Source organism: Heterodontus francisci, chromosome 12, assembly GCF_036365525.1.
Source record: "Heterodontus francisci isolate sHetFra1 chromosome 12, sHetFra1.hap1, whole genome shotgun sequence".
Lineage (NCBI taxonomy): Eukaryota > Metazoa > Chordata > Chondrichthyes > Heterodontiformes > Heterodontidae > Heterodontus > Heterodontus francisci.
The window spans coordinates 48,793,256-48,815,900 of record NC_090382.1 but is presented as its reverse complement, the minus strand read 5'-3'; the positions used below and the strand labels follow the sequence as shown (position 1 = coordinate 48,815,900).

At 40.2% G+C, this 22,645-nt stretch overlaps 1 protein-coding gene across 1 annotated transcript in view; it reads right to left on the bottom strand.

Moving 5' to 3' along the window:
- The window catches only part of LOC137375700 (uncharacterized), an 81,787-nt gene that overhangs the window by 4,226 nt on the left and 54,916 nt on the right, over window positions 1-22,645 (bottom strand). Inside the window, exons 6-9 of the mRNA XM_068043087.1 lie at window positions 21,454-21,532; window positions 12,775-15,544; window positions 9,859-9,949; window positions 2,070-2,149 (exon numbers count right to left, since the gene is read on the bottom strand). Coding sequence (XP_067899188.1) covers window positions 2,070-2,149; window positions 9,859-9,949; window positions 12,775-15,544; window positions 21,454-21,532 — 3,020 coding nt within the window. The remainder of the gene's footprint in view (window positions 1-2,069; window positions 2,150-9,858; window positions 9,950-12,774; window positions 15,545-21,453; window positions 21,533-22,645) is intronic.

Sequence of the window (22,645 nt, the reverse complement as noted above, 5' to 3'; positions counted from 1 at the left end):
AACCTTCGTTGCACTCCCTCTATGGCAAGTATATCCTTCCTTAGGTAAGGAGACCAAAATTATACACAATACTCCAGGTGGGGTCTCACCAAGGCTCAATACAATTGCAGCAAGACTTTACTCCTGTACTCAAATCCTCTTACAATAAAGGCCAACATACCATTTGCCTTCCTAATAGCTTGCTGTACCTGCATATTAGCCTTCAGTGTCTTTTCAACAGGACACCCAGGTTCCTTTGGACAACACCACTTCCCAATCTCTCACTATTTAAGAAATACTCTGCATTTCTGTTTTTCCTACCAAAGTGGATAACTTCACATTTTTCCACATTATATTCCATCTGCCATGTTCTTGCCCACTCGCTTAGCTTGTCTGAATCCCTTTGCACCCTCCTCACAACTCACATCCCCACTTAGTTTTGTGTCACCAGCAAACTTGGAAACATTACATTTGGTTCCCACATCCAAATCATCGACATGGATTGTGAATAGCTGGGGCCCAAGCACTGACCCATGATCCACTAGTCACAGCCTGCCAACCTGAGAATGACCTGTTTATTCCTCCACCTCCCCCGCTTTCGCTTTCGGTCTTTTTTTTTTTAATAGAGATACAGCACTGAAACAGGCCCTTCGGCCCACCGAGTCTGTGCCGACCATCAACCACCCATTTATACTAATCCTACACTAATTCCATATTCCTACCACATCCCCACCTGTCCCTATATTTCCCTACCACCTACCTATACTAGGGGCAATTGCTAATGGCCAATTTACCTATCAACCTGCAAGTCTTTGGCGTGTGGGAGGAAACCGGAGCACCCGGAGGAAACCCACGCAGACACAGGGAGAACTTGCAAACTCCACACGGGCAGTACCCGGAATTGAACCTGGGTCGCTGGAGCTGTGAGGCTGCGGTGCTAACCACTGCGCCACTGTGCCGCCCGGTCTGTTAACCAATTCTCAATTCATGCCAGTATATTACCCCCAATCCCATGTGCTCTAATTTTACTTACTAAGCTCCTGTGTGGGACTTTATCGAAAGCCTTCTGAAAATCCAACTACACCACATCCACTGGCTCCCCCTTACATCCTCAAAAAATGAGGTGTTTTTATTCCCCATTTTTGTTGTTGCTCAGAGAGCCTTACTCATGTAACTGGTCTCAAAGCTAATGTTGTATTGGTATTGTTATTTGTACTTATGCATTTTTAGAAGTGTTGAAGTAAAGGGATTAAGAAACAAAGGGGGAACAAAAAAAAAAACCAGCAAAAAAAATTGAAAGAAAAAAAATGGGGCAAAGGTTTTCACTACAGAATGCTGATCAGTTATGCCCAATCCTATTCTCATTCAACTTTTACACAAATATACTTCCCAGCAGCGGCCACTGGACAGCTGTCAAGTGAGTGACTACTTCTCCATACCCCAGGGGCACAGACCCAACAGCGGCATCACTATTTTCTCTCAGCTGAGATCTTCTAACAGCACTAACTGGGAATTGAATAATACATCATCTGATGCATTTACCAATAGTGCTAGAGTGAGTCAAATAGGTATTTTTAGAGTCTTTTTTAAAAAAAGAATTTCATCCCAAATGATTAATTTTTAAGCACTATGGTGAAAGGTTTGAGCAGATATTAAATAAGTATCTCTAACGCTGCACCCAATTCCCCTTTTGTTATAAAAGCAAAATACTGCAGATGCTGAAAATCTGAAATAAAAACAAAGCGCTCGGAATACTCAGCAGGTCTGATGAAAGGTCATTGACCTGAAACATTAATTCTGTTTCTCTCTCCACAGATGCTACCAGACCTGTTTTTCCAGTATTTCCAGCACTTCGTTTTTATTCCCCATTTTTGCTGTTGCTCAGAGAGTCATTGTTCATTTTAATGCCTTACCCATGTAACTGGTCTCAAAGCTAATGCTATATTAGTATTGTTACTTGTATTCATGCATTTTTAAAAAAAATATTAAATTTTTTTTTTAAAAATTGTATCTGCAATCCAAGCAAGGTATCTTCATTTTAGGCACAAGGTCACAGAGGTAAAAATATTTTCAAAAGCCTTCAGACTTACCATTTGCTGTTCTTCATGCGGAGAGGGGTTAACATCTATGGAGGTTACCATAATCCTGTCATTTCTGCAGCATAAGCAATCTACATTGAAGAAAAACAACATCAGTTCCAAAATACTGTATTCTCTTCCCCGCACTCGCCAACTTTCTCCTCTCTAAGATGCTGACTTTTGCTGCAATACAGTCTCTTGGTTACAAGAACTGTCCAGTTGAAACCTCTGTTATCTTGCTGAAGTAGCTATTTTTCTGGCATGAACCCAAATAGTGAGTGCCAACAGACTCCCAGTATTGACAGCATTGCAGCTGAGCCTGAACCACATCTATACACACTTTCTAACGTGGATCAGAAGATACCAATCTTCCGAATTTTTCTCTGATCAGGAGTCGCATCCCAGCTTCTTCCCTGTTGAACTCAGCTAATTCTGCACAAACTGGGGATTCAATCAGAGACCTGATCTGTATAACAGTGTCACACCACTCCGTGCAATTACTCACTAAGCCATGAAAGGAACCTATTAATTAACAAAAGATTAAGCCAGTAACTGACATCTTGGCTCAGTTGATAGCATTCTGTGTTCAGTTAAGTGGTGTGGGTTCAAGGCTCACTCCAGTACCTAACCTCAGAATCCAGGCAGACATCTCAGTGCATTCGTGAGGGCCTGCTGCCTTGGCAGAGGTGCCATTTTTTGGGAGACAGTGACCCTGCCTTGATACAAAAGGCACTATTTGAAGAGCATTAGGGAGGTCCCCCAGGGACCTGGCCAGTATTTGTCTTGCAACCAATACCATCAAGAATAAATTCACCCCCAATATTCATTTCATTTGCTGCTTGTGGACCTTGATGTATACAAATTGGCTACCACGTTTGTCTACATTACAATAGAGATTACACTTAAAAGTAACTCACTGGGCATGAAGTGCTTCGAAATGCAACTAGGTGCAACGTACATGCAAGTTCTATCAGTTGAGGCTCTAGGTACTGCTTGCATGAAACACATGTGTATTTTGAGCTTAAGCCTATCAATGTAAATGTGGGCAATTCATTACTATGTTCCTTCTCCTTTCAAGAGAATTCTGGCCCCAAACACCTGTGGTAGATGCCTGTTGGTGTTAGCTAATCTCTGCCAATATAGCTGACAGTCTAGTTCAAGGAGTGACCACCTGTGATTTGGTGGATTCAATCAGCATTGATGCAATGTGTTTCATGGTTCACCTGTATATTGAAGAATGCCAAATTTCCTGCATTTCCTCTTCCCAGAGATAGTTTGTGCTCATTTCAGAGGAAATGTTCCCAATAAAAAAAGGTGTGTACAAAGACCAAACTTGTGTCGATATATTGTTCAAAGTGAAGTTGCTGGGAATACAAAGCTAATTTGGTCAGAAATACAAACTTTGGGTTATGAATTGGGGAGGTCTACCAGTGACTCTTGGGGATATTTAAGCAATGATATGATTATTTGAGAAGGAGCACAGCGTGAAATGAAGCTTGTCCTTCAGTGTCACTACTCAGGATAGTGCCAGAACTTGAGCTGAACGGACCTGTAAGGATAGTCTTGTGTTATTAATCCAACAGTTATTTCCTTAGAGAGATTAGGTACAATCTGTACTAGAATTGTATAAAATTTGACACTCGTCCTGAGAATAATGTCTTGGTTTTGTGATTCTTTTCAGCACTAGTGAACTCTAAGCACTAAAGCGTAAAAAAAGTTCAGAGTTCTGCTCAAAATTAACACCATTCAATGTCATCAATGCCATATATGTTGCATAAATGAACTTTCAAAAAACATTTGAAAAAGTACTGCATAACAGACTTATTTGGAAAATGGAAGCACTTGATATTAAAGGGTTAGTGGTAACTTGGGTATGTAATTGACTAAGGGATAGTAGTGGTCAACAGATATTTTTCTGACTGGATCGAAATATGCAGCGGGGTCCCCAAGGGGTTGGTCTTAGGACCACAGCTTTTCTTATTTTGTATAAGTGATCTGGACTTGGATGTAGGGAGCACAATTTAGAAGTTTGTGGATGATACGAAACTTGGCAACATAGTAAATACTGCACAGGATAGGAGCAGACTTCAGGAGGACATATGAAAAAAGAGTTGGCAAAATGGGTAAATGGATGACAGTTGCAATTTAATGTAGATAAGCACTTTGGTCAGAAACAACATGGCGAGGCAGTATAAATCTAAATGGCATTATTTTGAGTGGGTGTAAGAGCAGAGGTACCTGGGGTGTAGTCACGAAGCTAGCAGGGCAAGTTGATAAGGTGCTCAAGAAAACATATACATTTTGTAAATGGGGCATTGAATACAAAAACAAGGAAGCCATGCTAAATCTTTACAAATCACTGGATAGGCCTCAGCTGGTGCATTGTGTACCACGGAGTACAAAAGCAGGGAAGTTATGCTGAACCTTTATAAAGCTCTGGTTAGGCCCCAAATGAAGTACTGCATCCAGTTCTGGTCACCACACTTCAGGAATGATGCGAGGGTCCGTGAAAGTGCACAGAGGAGATTTACTAGAATGGTTCCAGGGATAGAGGATTTTAGTTACATAGTTAGGGTGGAAAAGCTCGGTTTGTTCTTCGAACAAAGGAGATTGAGGGGATATTTAGTAGACGTGTACAAGATTATGACAGGCTTAGATAAGTTAGACAAGGAAAAACTGTTCCCATTAACAAATGGTACAAGAACTAGGGGACACAGATTGAAAGTTTTGGGTAAAAAAATGCAGGGAGAATATGAGGAAGATTCTTTTTATGCAGCAGCAGGTAATGACCTGGAACTCGCTGCCCACAAGGGCGGTGGAAGCGGAGACGATCAATGACTTCAAGAGGAAGTTGGATGGCCACCTGAGAGAAATAGGCTAGCAAGGATACATGGACTAATCCAGAGAGTGGGACTGAGTGGATAGCTCCACAGAGAGCCGGCATGGACTCGATGGGTCAAATGACCTCCTTCTGTGTCGTAAATGACTATGTCAAAGCCTTAGCTAGGGTTTACCAGAATATTACCAGGGATGAGGGATTTCAGTTATGTGGAGAGATTGGAGAAACTGGGATTGTTCTCTTCAGAGCAGGGAGGTTTAAAGGGAGACCTGTTAGAAGTATTCAAAATTATGAGGGGTACATATAGAGCAATTAGAATGAAGCTGTTAGCTCTGGCAGGTGCCTTGGTAACCAGAGATCACAGATTTAAAATAACTGGTAAAATAAATACAGGAGACACATTTATTCACAGAGAACATAAGAACTAAGAGCAGGAGTAGGCAATTCAGCCCCTCCAGCCTGCTCCGCCATCCAATACGATCATGGCTGATCTCATCTTGGCCTCAACTCCACTTTCCTGCCTGTTCTCCATAACCCTTCAACTCATTTCTAATTAAAAATCTGTCTATCTCCTGCTTAAATTTACCCAATGTCCCGGCATCCACCGCACTCTGGGGTAGTGAATTCCACAGACTCACGACCCTTTGAGAGAAGTAATTTCTCATCTGTTTTAAATCTGCTACCCCTTATCCTAAAACTATGACCTCTTGTTCTAGATTGCCCAAGAGGAAACATCCTCTCTATGTCTACTTTGTCAATCCCCTTAATCAACTTATATACCTCAATTAGATCTCCTCTCATTCTTCCAGACAGTAAAGGCCTAAACTGCTCAATCTCTCTTCATAAGACAAGCTCCCCATCTCTGGAATCAATCTAGTGAACCTCCTCTGAACTGCCTCCAATGCAACTATATCCTTTCTCAAGTAAGGGGACCAAAACTGTACGCAATACTCCAGGTGCGGTCTCACTAATGCCTTGTACAGTTGCAGCAACACTTCCCTACTTTTATGCACTATTCCTTTAGCAATAAATGCCAAAATTCCAGTTGCCTTCCTTATCACCTGCTGTATCTGCAAACTAGTTTTCTGCGATTCATGCACGAGGACATCCAGATCCTTCTGCACCGAAGCACTCTGAAGTTTCTCTCCATTTAGATAATAATTTGCCTTTCTATTCTTCTGGCCAAAATGGATAATCTCACACTTATCCACGTTAAAATCCATCCGCCAAATTTTGACCCATTTATCTAATCTATCCATATCCATTTGTAGATTTCTCATTTCTTTATTACAACTTACTGTCCCACCTATTTTAGTGTCATCTGCAAATTTGGCTATAGTACCTTCTATCCCTGCATCCAAGTCATTTATATAGATTGTAAATAGTTGGGGCCCGAGGACTGAACCCTGTGGCACCCCACTAGTTACATCTTGCCAACCAGAAAAAGACCCATTTATTGCAACTTTGTTTTCTGTTGGTTAGCTAATCTTCTATCCAAGCTAATAAATTGCCCCTAACCCCATGTGAACTTACCTTGTGTATTAACCTTTTGTGCGGCACCTTATCAAATGCCAGAGGGTTGTTAAGGTCTGGACTCTCTGAAAGGGTCATGGAATCAGATTCCATAGGAATTTGCAAAAGACAATTGGGCATGCATTTGAAGAGCTGCAATTGGCAGAGTGTGGGAATAAATTGGACAGCTGTCTCAAAAAGTCAGCATAGGCACAATGGGCTGAATGGCCTTCTTCTGTGCTACAAGATTCTATGCCGCCTCAGCATCAACATAAGATGTTATGCCCTTGCTACCATCTAGTGCTGATACTGGGTTCTATATGGTTGCATTTCTTAGGCTTAATATGCTTACTTGTCAGGAACCACTGCTCTTATGAATGCATTTTTGTGAACCTGGGACAAAGTTGGCAAGTTCTGCTATCAAGTTTATGTAGCAAACAATTTAGCCAAAAGTAGTTACGATCATCAATTGTAGATGGACATTTATTGCATTTTGTTAGTATTTTAGCCTTTGTCTCAACTAACAGCTTGTTTTTAATGCCAGCAAGATATTGCAAGGGTCAGTGACAAATAGCATATTGTATAAGAGATTAGCATGTAAAATTAAAGCACATGGGATTGGGGGTAGTGTATTGCGATGGATAGAAAATTGGTTGGCAGACAGGAAACAGAGAGTAGGGATAAATGGGTCTTTTTCCGAATGGCAGGCAGTGACTAGTAGGGTACTGCAGGGATCGGTGCTAGGACCCCAGCTGTTCAGAGTATATATTAATGATTTAGATGAGGAAACAATGTAATATCTCCAAATTTGCAATGACACAAAACTGGGTGGGAGGGTGAGTTGTAAAGAGGATGCAGAGAGGCTTCAGGGTGATTTGGACAAGTTGAGTGAGTGGGCAAATGCATGACAGATGCAGTATAATGTGAGGTTATCCACTTTGGTAGCAAAAACAGGAAGGCAGATTATCTGAACGGCTATAAACAGAGAGGGGAATATGCAGCAAGACCTGGGTGTTCTCGTAAACCAGTCGCTGAATGTAAGCATGCAGGTCCACCAGGCAGTAAAAAAGGCAAATGGTATGTTGGCCTTCATAGCTAGAAGATTCGACAACAGGAGCAGGGATGTCTTGCTGCAATTATACAGGACATTGGTGAGGCCACACCTGGAATAGTGTGCGCAATTTTGGTCTCCTTATCTGAGGAAGGATGTTCTTGCTATAGAGGGAGTGCAGCAAAGGTTTACCAGGCTGATGCCTGGGACGGCAGGACTGACGTATGAGGAGAGATTGTGTCGGTTAGGATTATATTCGCTGGAGTTCAGAAGAGTGAGGGGGGATCTCATCGAAACCTATAAAGTTCTAACAGGACTTGACAGGGTAGATGCAGGAAGGATGATCCCGATGGTGGGGGAGTCCAGAACCAGGGGTCATAGTCTAAGGATACAGAGTAAACCTTTCAGGATTGAGATGAGGAGAAATTACTTCACCCAGAGAGTGCTGAGCCTGTGGAATTCACTACCACAGAAAGCAGTTGAGGCAAAAACTTTGTATGTTTTCAAAAAGGAGTTAGATATAGCTCTTGGGTCTAAAGGGATCAAAGGATATGGGGGGAAAGTGGGAACAGGTTACCGAGTTGGATGATCAGCCATGATCATAATGAATGGCAGAGCAGGTTCGAAGGGCCGAATGGCCTACTCCTGCTCCTATTTTCTATGTTTCTATGTATGGCCAGAGCCCAGCTGGAGCATATCCTTTGTATGAAGTGCAACATTCACACTGTAGTGCCTGTCTATCCTTGGCAGGAGCCTGGAGAGAGCAGAGCATATAGTAAAGCACTGGTGGCGCAGGGGTAGAGCAGGCACACTGGGAAGCACAGTCTACAGGATGCAACAGGGGAGTAAGCAGGGCGAGAGCAGGAACCCCAAGAGAGCCCTAGAGGAATGGGGAGAGCAGAGCACAACTCCAGCCACTGCTCACTCTTGACCACAGTGTCCTGGTGGACGCTCACCCTGCGTCACAGAACCCCAGTTTGGGAAACACTGCTCTGTGCCTCTATTTATAAAGCCTATAATCCCTTTTTAAGTCTTCGCAACTTGTTCTGCCACCTTCAAAGACTTGTGCATGTACACCTGCATGTCTTTCCATTCCTGAACCCCCTTTAATATTGCAACATTTAGTTTATTTTGCCTCTCCTTATCCTTCCTATCAAAATGAATCACTTCACACTTATCATAGAATGGTTAGAGCACAGGAGGCTGCCATTTGGCCTGTCATGTCTGTGCCAGCTCTCTACAAGAACAACTCACGTAGTCCCACTTCCCCACCTTTTCCCCGTAGCCTTGAAAATTTTTTCTTTACATTAAATTTAATCTGCCATTTGTCTGTCTATTTCACAAATCTATGACCTCTTGAAGTTTGGTACTATCTTTCTCATTATTACATTTGAGTATCATCATCTGCAAACTTTGAAATTATGCTCTGTATATACAAGTCTAGGTCTCGAATAGACATCAAAAACAACCCTCAGTAAGGGTAAAGATTTTTGTCCCAAACTATGGCAAGAACATGTTGACATAGGACCGTTCATGTTTCCACATTTCCTTTCAAGTTGTGAAGTTCTGAAATGGCATTCTACTATAAAAATTTAAACAAAAGCTATATATAGCTAATTATGATCAAAATATAACTTTGAAATGGTTTTCAATTCTGGTATATAGAACTCTGCTGTAAGCATTAACAGAATCTGAAGTATACCAAAGTCACCAAATAAATTGCACTTTTGATATCTGACAGTAGTTTGTGTGTTTGAAATGCACAACAGCTATTCTCCAGAAAAAGGCTATAAGACAACACTTCAGTGATCTGTGCCAGACCTTACTTCACATTTTTAAAAAAAGTGATTCTATGCAAATACTCACTTTTATCCAAATTGGTTAATGTAGCTTAATGACACCATAGCTGTTTTACTATATTTCACAATATACATTAACTGGGTAACTTCACCACACACATTCAAGTAGATCAAGCAAAGCAGATCAAGTTTGCGTAGATAAATACCATGTGACATTAAAAACATTTCTATTATTCTGCCAGATCATACTTCAATCCTTATAAATGAAAAATGTATATTTGAGTAGGTTGAAATATATAAAAATCTTTAACATCCATATTATGTACACATTTACATAAAATAAATCATCTTGCAGTGTAAACTATAAATGCGTTATTTCAGAAGTGTACAATAACAACACGGGAGGTCTGTTCCTACGGCATAACAGAAATGTTATACATAAAGCTGTTATATGATTTGGTCCTAAAATTGTTCAACTATCCATTAATCGTAATATTTTACATCATTAGTTTTAATATACATCTTTAATGGAGCTTATTGATACAGTGGAATTTCCACATTTAAATATAAAAAGCCCAACAATCTACAAAATATACTGACCTGTTTTTTTTGAACAAAGGTGGTTGTCAAGGAGCAGGCAACACGTCTCTTTGGGACAATTCTTGGGACTGTCTGCTTTGGGCAGGAGAACCTGAATAGAGCATATTCATATAAATAAAAGCATAACACTGCAGATGCTGGAAATCTGAAATAAAAACAAAGTGCTGAAAATATTCAGCAGGTCAGGCAGCATCTGTGGAGAGAGAAGCAGAGTTAACATTTCAGCTCTGTGACCGTTCATCAGAGCTGACAAAGGTTAAAAAAGAATTAGGTTTTAAGCAAGAGAAGGGGGTGGGGGGAGGGGGGGTGGGGAATGGTGAAGAGGAGAACAAAAGGGGAGGTGTGTGATAGGGCAGAAGGCAGGGGAGATTAAATAACAAAGCTGTCCTGGGACAAAGGCAAAGAGTGTGTTCATGCTTGTGGTGAAAGACAAAGTATTAGACCAGAGAGAGTGTTATTAGCAGAATAATGAGCAACTCTGTCTACATGAAAAACAGGCACATGGTTAAAAAAAATATAAAAAGGCCAGTCATGCTCTGAAGTTATTGAACTCAATCTTCAGTCCGCAAGGTTGTAGAGTGCCTAATCAAAAGATCAGGTGCTGCTCCTCGAACTTGCGTTGATGTTCACTGGAACACTGGAGCAGGCCAAAGACTGAAATGTTGGCTACACAGCAGTTGGGGGCTGGGGGGCAGGTGTTGAAATGGCAAGCGACCAGAAGCCTTTGTCCCAGGACACTTTGTTATTTAATCTCTCCTGCCCTCTGCCCTATTGCACACCTCTCCTTTTGTTCTCTTCCCCACCATTTCACTTGCTTAAAACCTAATTCTTTTCTAACCTTTGCCAGTTCTAATGAAATGTTAACTCTGCTTCTCTCTCCACAATGCTTCCAGCACTTTGTTTTTATTAGAGTATATTCATACTTCTTAGAATCAAGAACCTCTATAATATGCAATGCGTTTAGAAACATACAAGTTTGTAGCACAGAAGGAAGCCATTTGGTCCATTGCATCTGCGTTACCACTTGCGAGCAAAACCCAAACTTAATCCTATTACGCTGGTTTCTCCCATAGTCCTGTATTATCATCTACTTCAAATGGTAATTCATCCTTAACTGAAAAGGATGAAATGGTCTTTGCTTCAACTACTTCCAACTTTGCCCAGCTCAAGAAGGAAGCCTGAAGACATCACATGGAAGATATAATAGGCATCTTGTATGAACTGTTGATTCTATCGGTACCTACGAAACCAGATGGATGCCAAACTCAAATTTGGACTGTCTTTGGGATAACTTGTATAAATTTACACAAAATAAATCATCTTGCAGTACAACTATAAATGTGTCATTTCATTGACAAGGGCAAAGGACATTTTTGTTTTACTCATTCCTGTGTAGATTAAGCCAGTGGAATATAAAAGGGAGAAATGGTGAACAATCCAGAACTCCTGACGTGCACTGAAGGGTGCTTCCAGGTATTGTGAAAACCACTATGAAGCTGTGAGCTAGATTTATGTCAAAAAGGAGAAATAATTGCAAGGATGGAAGACACTGGCTTATAACGTCCTGTTACCGAGTACACTGGAAGTGGGGAGCAGGGGAGGGTCAGCATTACAGTGGCCATGCCAAAGCCACTTACACCATCTGCTCGTGACAAGCAAGTCTGACAACATACTTGGGAGGTCTAGAATATCATGATTGTTGGCAGACTGCAAGTTTCCCTGCACAGGTTCTTCCACAACATTGATGGCAGAAGCCCCACATATAGCCAACAAATGGATATGGCAACAGCTGCTGGACAGTGTTACCTGGAGGCTGCGTATGAGAACATTTACATATCCAAAGTTCAGTGCCAATTATGATGGATTTGCATGAGAAGCAAGAAGCTGCTTCTGAAATTCTGCACCTTCAACTGCTGGAATCACTATGCTAAAATCAGGAGAATTCTGGCAATGGACTCATTTTATAATAAATTGTTCTGCTTGTGAGCAGTTCCTGGTACTGTTGTCTACCCACTGAAGGCTCAAAATCATTTCTGTCACAATTAGTACTGTCCCCCTGGGGGAGGTGGTGGTCTTTTTGGGTTTGAGGTTATTTCAAGATCGCTCACCTGACAATGGAAGTCAGAACCAAGTCAGACTCCTTGGCAGAAGGCCTCAAAATACTCCAGGGCCAGCCAGATTGGCTGTTTAGTAGAATCTGGAGACGACCCAGGAGATAGAATTCTTTTCACTCAACTGCAAATAATCTTTAAAGCCAATGCCCAAATAGCTGTTGCCCCTCTGCACGCTCAAGCTGATCTGTATTCTAAATGGACTGTGTCCTGATGAAAAAATTGTGCAATGCTGGGCAAACTTCCTGTGTGGATTTCTCAGTAGCTTGGTTTGGAGTCTCAAACATGGGGGCAAGTTTCCAAAAGTGTCAGATACCCAGCTGACTGAAAAACTTGGACAACTGATTTCAGAAATGGAAAGTATGTCTCGCACAGTAAGGGGTGCCCTTCTAAAACTGGGGCAAACACCTTACCCAACTAGCTTACATCTGACTTTGGAGTGATGGCTGCCAACACCAGATGTCTGAAGTGGAAACTGTTGCATTTCTCAGGGCAGGTCTTCCTCAATTTTAATAACTAAATTCATTAAACATTGGATTAAAACTATATATTTCATTTGTTTATGCACCCATTAATTCTGTTTTATAAACTTCAATACATCTTCAATATAGTAGATCTATGATAATTCAAGTTAAGCAATGCAAATAACTGCAATGCAAAAATCTTAAATAAATTTAAATTCAGATAAATTTTAATCACAACTTTGAATTGAGTATACTATAATCTTCAATTAGATAATTTTGCAAAATTAATTTATCTACATTTTACATACCTCTGGACTTGAGAGAGAGAAAGGACAACTTACCTTACACAATTCAAGCCCATCCTCATTCTTGTTTGCTTTGCCCTTTTCCAATTGCTGTTGGTCATCTGCCTCTTTCTTCCTCGTATTGGAAGCACGAGCCTTAGAATCTTCGGTTTGCTGAGGCATCTTTGAATGATCATGCTCTGGACACAGCTCTTGGAACTCTGACTGGAGAAAGCTCAATTTATCGTCATCAGCATCCTGCGATACTAAATTACACTGATCCAAATCAGTCTTTTTACAGGTTTCTGACTCAAATTCCACTTGAAGAATCCGCAAGTCTTGCTTGGGGTTGGTTTTGGGAACTCTGTGGCATTCAGATTTCTCTTTACCTAATGTAGAATTTGAACTTCCAGATGTCATTTCAGATGATCCTTGATGATCACTGTGGAAATTACATTCTGTTTTTTGGCCAGAAATATCCTCCAATCTTGTAAGAACCACTTCTTTTGTAAGTAATTGTCTAGAGGTGGGATAAATGTTGGACTGTGCTGACATTGTCATACAGTCTTGATCCACTGAACTCAGTAATTTATCATCATGGGGAATTATTAAATCTGAACTGAGTTTTGGTATAGTCCTGGGCTGTTGGTTCATTTCACCAGTGTTAGAATCTAATGAACTGGTTACGGTAAACATTTGTGGAACATGACAACTGAGTTCAAAGGGGAGGAAGGAGCACTCCCGAGGCTCTGTGGAGTCATTTAAATAATCAGTTAGATTTCCCCACAAATCTTCAGGTAGGTCTACAGAAATGTCATTAATTATACTTTGCTCCTCTATACTTTCGACATGAACATTTTGTTGCAAACCAGCCTTTATCAAAGAATTTGGATCATCAGTAAAATTGCTGGACTCTGATGTACTATGAGGGGATGTAGTTTTTAGAAGGGTATCGTTAGAAGGTGAAAATTCACTCTCTTCCTTGTTACTCAGAGTCAAGTGTTCAATGCCTTCTGTAAATGAAACATCTGTCTGTTCACAACCAGTTTTCCATTCACTACCATGCTTTGTCATATCAACATCCATAGAATCCAAAATTTGAGATTTTCCCAGTTTGCCCTCCCAGAAATTGTTTTCTGATTTCTGGAGAGGAGAGTTTTCAAGTTTTGCAGGAGCCACTTGTTTCATAGATAGCTCTGTTCCCAAGGAACAGCTGTGACATTTAGCAATCTTTATCCCATCTTCTGAAAATGTTGTTTTATCCTCATCTGGTGTGGCTTTCCATATTTCTTCAATTACTTTGGAATTTAAGTCATCCTTCTTTTCAGAAAGGCTCTCTCTACAAATTCCAAAAATCGGATTCCAATTTCCTGCTTCAATCTCATCTGTTTGAGCACCATGTTTTGTTATCTCTAATTTTTCTTTTGAAGCCATGACTGGAAGTTCAATTAAAAAACTATCATCCAACTGCAGATACTCACTGCCAGGGAGCAAACTAAGCAGGTCATCTTCTGAGCAAGCAGTTGGGATGTCAGTAGCCATGTTTACATTTAGCTCAATAGGGAAGTTTACTGTGTCAATATTTCTTAAGGTCAAAGGGGGCATTAAATTACCAGATTTACATAATAAAGACCAAGAACTACAGTCTTCTCTCAAAACATCCGAAAAACTGGATTTATTTTCAACAGAGTCATCACCTTTGGTAGCAATTAATACAGAAGATTGAGATGGCTCTAATGAAACACTCTCACCTTGTGAATTATTTTCCCAATTAGTTGTTTCACCAGAAAATACAGTATCATTCTGATCTTTTATAACTGAAAAATCTGTATCTTTTTCACTGGCTTCTGAGCGATCTTGCCAACCATCATCTTTATCCGACAAAGGAGTAGGATCTTCGCAAAATGGTTGTGCTCCTGTCTTATCAATTAAAGATGAACCAGAAGTGGATGACAACCAAAGTTTAACTTGATCGGATCGGAGTTGATTTGTGCAAGATATACCTAATGGAGAACTTAAGGTTTCCACTCCACCTGTGGTTGGGCCATCCTCCCATATATTCAAAGGTAATCCATCTAATATTACCCTACATTCCCCTTCAAATTGAGTTAGATCTTCATTTTTGCTTCCAATGAAGTTAAGGATTCCACTGTCTTGTTTCAAATCAAAGGCACAAGAATCCACCATAGATCGATTAATATCTCCTTCACAGAAGAGATCTACTGATTTCTGAAGATTATCTAGTGAATCAGAATTTGTTTTAGAACAATCTAAAATCTCACTGAACTCTCCTTTATCAAGTAATACTGGGAGATCAACAAAGTGACCATCAACAAATGCACCTGTCCACAAGTAATCTGTAGGACAGTTGTCATCAATACACAGATCCCTAATGGATGCTGGCAATTTTTCTAACAGGTCGGTATCAAATGAAGGTAAACTGCTCTTGTAAGCAGTTTCTAACTTACTTTTTAAATTATTAGAGATTACATTGTCTGAAAGTGGCTCGGTATACCACTGTGGTTCTTCTTTGAACTCCTGTCCATTGTCGCTAAACTTCAACTCTGTTGCAGTGTTCAAATCTGCATTTTTTCTTCCAACTTTTGTAGACCTCTTCCATCTTTTATTATGTCGTTGCTTGTTCAACCCACTGACTTTGCCAATATTCTTTCTTAATGAAGGTTTGTCTGTAGAGCACAGAGATGCTCTAACTTGACTCTCCTTTTGTGTTTGGTTTCTCTCCACCACGCATCTCTTGCACTGGGTTTGTGGAACTTTAGAAGTTTTAATTTCCTCAGGACTTTCATACAAATCATTTTCAGCTTCGCTGGAGTCAGAGGAAATAGAACTTGAATGAGTTGGTGCTTGTATAGAATTACCCTGCATCGATTTTGTTTTCTCTAAACCCAAGATACTGTGCATCATTTTCTTTACTCTTTCTTGAAAAATGACCAGGACTTAATTACGCTGAAAAAAACCAGACTGTTTCTTGTGCGCAACTTGCAGATTTACTGTTCAATTTTGGTGCACAATCTACACAAGCACTTATTTTAGGGAAACCAGTCAGATTTTTCCAAACCACTTTTCTTTGCGACAGTGAAGGAATTTTCTCAGTCAGTTGTGGAAAGGCTTTATTATACCTAAAAATAAGCATTTAATAAATATTAAATTGCATTGCAAAAAATTAACATAGTTCTTCAGATGGTCAAGTAGTGAAATAAATCAGAAATAGAATGGTAGTAAGCAATAAAAAAATTGTCCCTGTTACCCAATAATGCTCATTTAACTAATCGCAGCCTGCATGGTATTTATGTGGAACAGGCAGGTACTATAATTAGTTCAACATTCCAGAATCAGAAATATGGATGATGGAAATCAGCTAGTGTTCCTGATCCTGATTGCTGTCAACTAACTACAACTAAAAGTGTACACATGAATATCAGATAATAGGATCAGGCTTGGCTGTGATCAAAAAGCTTACTAATGGTAACTGCTTAGGGTGTACACACAAAGAATGGCTATTTGCTACCCTTCCTGTTTAATAGATAAATGCAGCTGAAGCCAGAAAGCCCATAAAGGTTTCAGATTAAATCACTGCTGAGTTAGCTAATCTCAATGCAAAGCTATGCTAAATACGGAGTTGAAATGTAGTCATAATGGCACAGGAGGCCGCCATATGGCCCACTGGTTCCATGCCAGTCAATTTGTATATATTACATTGGTCAAGTGCATTGATAAAATGTATCCTATTCAAAGATGCTTGCTTGTATATAAAAAAAAAAGCCCATTAGAAACAGTGAGCCTTGACAGGTTGAAATCCAAGGCTACTGACAAAACAAGATTTTTGCTCCTGGCCAGGTTTTGTTCTCTTAGGACTGTCCAGTCAGTATCCCATTCTCCCGGGGTGAACACTTACTTGCACTGGATTTCTAAACCTATCCCATTCATCTTGTACTAAAGCTCTGGGAATCTCATACTTACTCTCCAAAACCAGATGCAATTCCCTCTCTAACTCAGTCAGCACGCAGGGGAGAGATCAAGAATAGTTAAGTGCGATTGCTATCTATGCTACCGGAACCATCAAATTCAAAGCCTACCACACTTATAGAAAGGAACAGTGCTGATTGGGACTTGGAGGGAAGGAAGCAAAAAGCCAGCAGTCTGATGCTGTTATGTGGACATTTACATCACATGAGCCAAGCATGGTTCATAAAAACACTGCAAGTTCATGTAGCACCGTGAGGGGTGGAGTAAAACCTGGCCAGGAGTAGGTGAGCGCAGCAGCAAAATTACTTGAGTACATCAAAATAATGATCAATATAATTAGGGCATAATGTTAATATTCAATACATTAAGATACTTCACACATTGAAGTTAAAGATACGATCAAATAAAAGTATTGTTGCTATCTAACTATAGAATACTCAAGGATTTGATGTATAAAATTAACACAAGTGTCAGTTTGCATCTGTAATACAATACTTTGAATATTATGTTAGGAGTCAGTGGGAATAATGAAGAGGAGTTTCCATCAGGCACTGCTTGTATTTCTATTTGGCAGCTGGCCAAGTACAACCAATAAACAAAAAAATCTGTGGGGAGAAGAGGGCAACAGACCTCCAAAATTAAACATACTGGGCAAATATTATGCTGCTCATTGTGGTTTGATGCAAACGTCATGGGTCAGCAATTTTAGAGGGGGGAGGGAAAGGAAGGTGCAACGAGATAAATATGGCGCACGTTTTATGCACAAAAGAATGTGCTCATTCCAAAGATCATGGTGACATGGTGCAACCCAGTTCAACTGAAATCCAGATGAAGTTCACAATGTACTTACAATCTGTCGTTTACATCTCTATGTTTACAACTATTATTCTCAACTGTCCACTGTATTCTGCTCTATCAACATTGCTAAGCTCTCCAAACGTCTTTTCCTCGTTAATGCACAACACAGTGACATATATCAAACAGAATGTCATCAGACAGCTGCGATAAAGCATCGTACCATAAAATGTAACAACATACAATTGGGTAATGTTTCAATACAGTAACATAATCAGCTAAGTCTTTCTCTTACAGTTTAGGACTCCATCCTAAACACTCAAGCGTGTTATTAACTTGAAACACACTCCTTTTTTTTTTAATCTTTCGTAATTGCTCCACCATTGGCAGACACATCTTCAGCTGCCGAGGCGCTCTAAGCTCTGTAATTCCCTTCCTAAACTTTTCCGCCTCTCAGCCTCTTTCCTCTTTTAAGACACTTCTTAAAAACTCCATTGTCTTTAAATGAGAAGACTGCTCGTCCAACATCCAGTAATGAATGAGCAGAAATTTCCTCCAACTAAATTTTGGGAAGATCTAAGACATCATCTTCTATCCCTGCTACAAACTCTGTTTCCTAACCATCAAATCAATCCCTCTCCCTGGCAATGGTGAGGCTCCACCATACCGTTCATAACCTTAGTGTTACATTTGATCCAGAGATGAGCTTCCGACCACCTATATCTGCCATTAGTAAGAGCGCATTTCCACCTCTGCAACATCACCTGACTCCGCCCTGCCTGAGGTCAGCTGTTGCTGATAAAAGCATGCATGCTTTTGTTACCTCTATACTTTAGATTATTCTAACACTTCTGGGCTACCCCCCATCTGCCACCCTCCCTAAACTTAAGCTCGTCCAAAACTCTTTCTTTCCTCCTAACTCACACAAAGTCCTGTTCACCCATCACCCCTGCTCTTGCTAACCAACACTGGCTCCCAGTTAAACAATAGCTCAATTTAAAAATTCTCATCATTGTTTTCAATCCCTCCATGACCTTGCTCCATCCCATCTCTCTAACTTCCTGCAGCTGTACAACCCTGAGATATCTGCACTCCTCTGAATTCTGGCCTCTTGCGCAACCCCGATTTTAATTGCTTCACTCCACCATTGGCAGCCGTGCCTTCGGCTGCTGAGGCCCAACGTTTTGAAATTCAGTAACAGGTCATTTGGCCCAACCAGTCCACATTGGTATTTATGCTCCACTCAAGTCTCCTCTTTTCTTTCCTCATCTGTCAGCATAACCCTGTATTCCCTTCTCCCTCAGGAGAGTTATCCAGCCTCCCCTTAAATGCATCTATACTGTTCATTTTAACCACTCCCTATGGTAGCAAATTTCACATTCTCACTACCCTCTTTGTAAAGTTCTCCTGAATTCCCTATTTGGTTTCTTGGTAACTATCTTATATTGATGGCCTCTAGTTTTGCTCTTCCCAACAAGTGGAAAAACTCTGTCTACTCTTTCAAAACCTTTCATAATTTTAAAAACCTTTATTAGGTCACCCACTCAGCCTTCTCTTTTCAAGAGAAAAAAAGTGTCCCAGCCTGCTCATCCTTTCCTGATAAGATATGATCTTGCATTTCTGGTATCATCCTTGCAGGGGAACTTGGCTCTACACCTCATTATGACCGTGCAACATTACAACCTTGGTCCAATCATGGGCAAAATAGCTGAATTCAAGAGGCGAGTCAAAAGCGTCCGGCCTTGACATCAAGACAGTATTTGACCAAATGTGACATCAAGGAACCCTAACAAAAACTGAAGCCAACAGGAATCGGGGGAAAACTCTACACTGGTTGCAATCATACCGAGTACAAAGGACGGTGGTGGTTGTTGGAGGCCAATCATCTCAGTCCCAGGGCATCATTGCAGGAGTTCCTCAGGGTAGTGTCCTTGACCCACCCATCTTCAGTTGCTTCTTCAATGACCTTCCCTCCATCATAAGGTCAGAAGTGGGGAAGTTCACTGACGGTTGCAATGTTCAATACCATTAGCGACTCCGCAAATACTGAAGCAGTCCGTGCCCGCATGCGGTAAGACATTCATGCTTGGGCTGCTATGTGGCAAGTAACATTTGCACCCACAATTGCCAGGCAACAACCATCTCAAGAAAGAATTTAACCATCCTCCCATGATGTTCAACAGCATTACCATTGCTGAATCCCCCAGCATCAACATCCTGGGGTATATCATTGATCAGAAATGCAACTGGACCGGCCATATAAATATGGTGGTTACAAGAGCAGGTTAGAAGCTGGGATTTCTGGGCAAGTAACTCACCTCCTGACTGCCCAAAGCCTGTCTATCATCTACAAGGCACAAGTCAGTACTGCGATGGAATACTCTCCACTTGCCTGGATGCATACAGTTCCAACAAAGCTCAAGAAGCTCAACACCATCCGAGACAAAGCATCCCGTTTGATCAATGCCCCATTCACTACCTTAAATTCACTCTCCCCACCACTGGTGCACAGTGGCAGCACTGTGTACCACCTACAAGATGCACTGCAGCAACGCACCAAGCCTCCTCGACTTCCAAACCCACGACCTCTACCACCTAGAAGGACCAGGGCAGCAGACGCTTGGGAATACCACCACCTGCAGATTCCCCTCCAAGCCACACACCATCCCGACCTGGAACTATATCTCCTTTCCTTCATCGTCAATGCGTCAAAAACCTGGAACTCCCTTCCTAACAGCACTGTGGGTGTACCTACACCACATGGTCTGCAGAGGTTCAAGAAGGCAGTTCACCACCATCTTCTCAAGGGCAATTAGGGATCGGCAACAAATACTGGCCTTTCCAGCAACGCTCACATCTCATGAATAATTTAAAAAATCTTTCTTGCACCTCAATAATACTGCTCTATCTTTCTTCTAATATGGCAACCTGAATTGTGCACAGTACTCCAAATCTGGTCTAACCATAGATTGATACAAATTGAGCATAACATCTCTACTTTCCAATTCTATCCCTCTAGAAATAAATCCTAGTCCTTGGCTTGAATTTTTATGGCCTTATTAAACTCCATTGCTACTTAATTTGTCTATTTGCACTCCGAGATTCTTTGCTCCTCTGCCCCATTTAGATTCTTATTTTCCAAGAAATATGTAACTTCCTTATTTTTCTTACCAAAATCCTGGGGGATGTAATACCTTACACTTATCTATGTTGAAATTAATTTACCAATTATACGCCCATTCCGCAAGTTTATTAATGCCTACTTGTAATTTGTTACAGTCCACCTCAGTATTGAACTCCTCCCGCAATTTGGTGTCATCTGCAAATTTAGAAAATGTGTTTTTGATCCCAAAGTCCAAGGTGCTCTTTAAAACCTCCTGCTTTGGTTAAGCTTTTAGTCCCATGCCTTAATATCCCCTTATTCGGCTCGGTGTCAAACTTGGTTTGATAATACTTCTGTGAAGCAGCATGCAGCGATTTACTATGTTAAAGCTGCTATATAAATGCAAGCTGCTGTTGTATGGCCCTCCAACCCATAGCTATTAGCTCTAAACTTTAAAATCATATGATCAAATATCAAATCAAAGTTGTGAATAGCATTAGCAATTACATCATTCTAATGTGCCAAAATGAATATGAAATATGAATGCGTATTTATATTTTAAATTTGGAATGAAAAACTATAAAAAGTCAAACTTTACGAAAATTTCCCAAAAACTAATACTTTTGACTATTGATTTTTTTTTTTTTTACATTGCTCTACAAAGTAATTGCTTCAACTATAGGTGAAAATAAAATGCCCTGAAAAAGTTGTCAATGCAATATTAACTCATGCTGAAAAAGCAGAATGAGAATTTTAGATGACTTGTAGCTGGAAAAGTTTAGGCTACAAAAACACAATGAAATGCATTAACTGAATCAAAAACCGATCAGATTATACATACACACACTCACCTTTCTTCCCGATCTTTGACTGATGTAGGTTTGTTTGCACCTGACTGGACAATGTTTGATGGAACTGTCTTTTGTTCCTCTATTAGATAAAAGTCAAAGTTCATAACTTAATACACTTTTGTAAAATAATTAACCCATCCTACTTAGATTTTTTTGGCTGTGCGCAACCGAATACCACAGGTAACATGAATTGCACAAAATCTCTTAAAATGCCCAATTCAAACTTAGTTTGCACTGCTAAACTAAAAATTACATATTTTCTGAAAGTTATAGCATAAAGGTTATAATAAAATGTTTGCAACTACAAGTCTACCAACACTTGAACATTTTGATATGATAATTTTAAATTGCTTTCTGATAAAGCCGCCTGTTTTTGTTATGTAGGTCTTTCAATTTGGCACACTATCAACCAAGGTTTCAAGGACTGCGCTCTGCAAAGATGGAGGAAATAGGTTATAAAACTAATTGTATCATAGTAGAAGAAATAACAAAAGCTCACTGAGAAAAAACATCACTTTCAAAAGTTAAAAATGTGTACATTTTTGTATTTAATGCTCGGAAAATGACTACATACAATGCAGAAAGGCAAGTTTACTGCAGTAGCTTTATTTGCAGTGGCAAGAGTGAACAAAAGTAGGTAGTGTATCAAAGTTAAGTTTTCCAAGATAATTTGCTTTAATTTAGACTCAAGCAAATAGTATAATTCCAGTTCAGAGATCAAAAGTTCAAAATGACTGATTGCTGGGATGGCAGTATACAATCAAGGGGAAATTCACCAATGTCATGCTTGAAGTTTACAGAATCAATGCTATTGCATTGTAGTCATATCTCTGACTTACCCTTCCTTGAAGTGTGACATTAGTGAATTTACCCTTAAAGTTTTTTTAAATGAGCACATAAGTAGAAAGGCCTGTAATTATCAGAAGAACTTTCATTACTTGCTCAAAAAGTTAGCGTACACTTGCACTCAAGATTTGACATTAGGAATCAACATACAATGGGACTACTCATTAGTACAGCTGCACTCTATTACAGATTAAAATGTTTAAAAAAGCTTAAAATGACTACATTCATTATCTTGTGAAGAAACAAAAACTGTCACCAAGAACACAATCTTCCTGGTTTCTATTCAAAAAAAGACATCAGATCAAATGCAGCCAAGACCGATACATGAGATATAAAAACAAAAAAT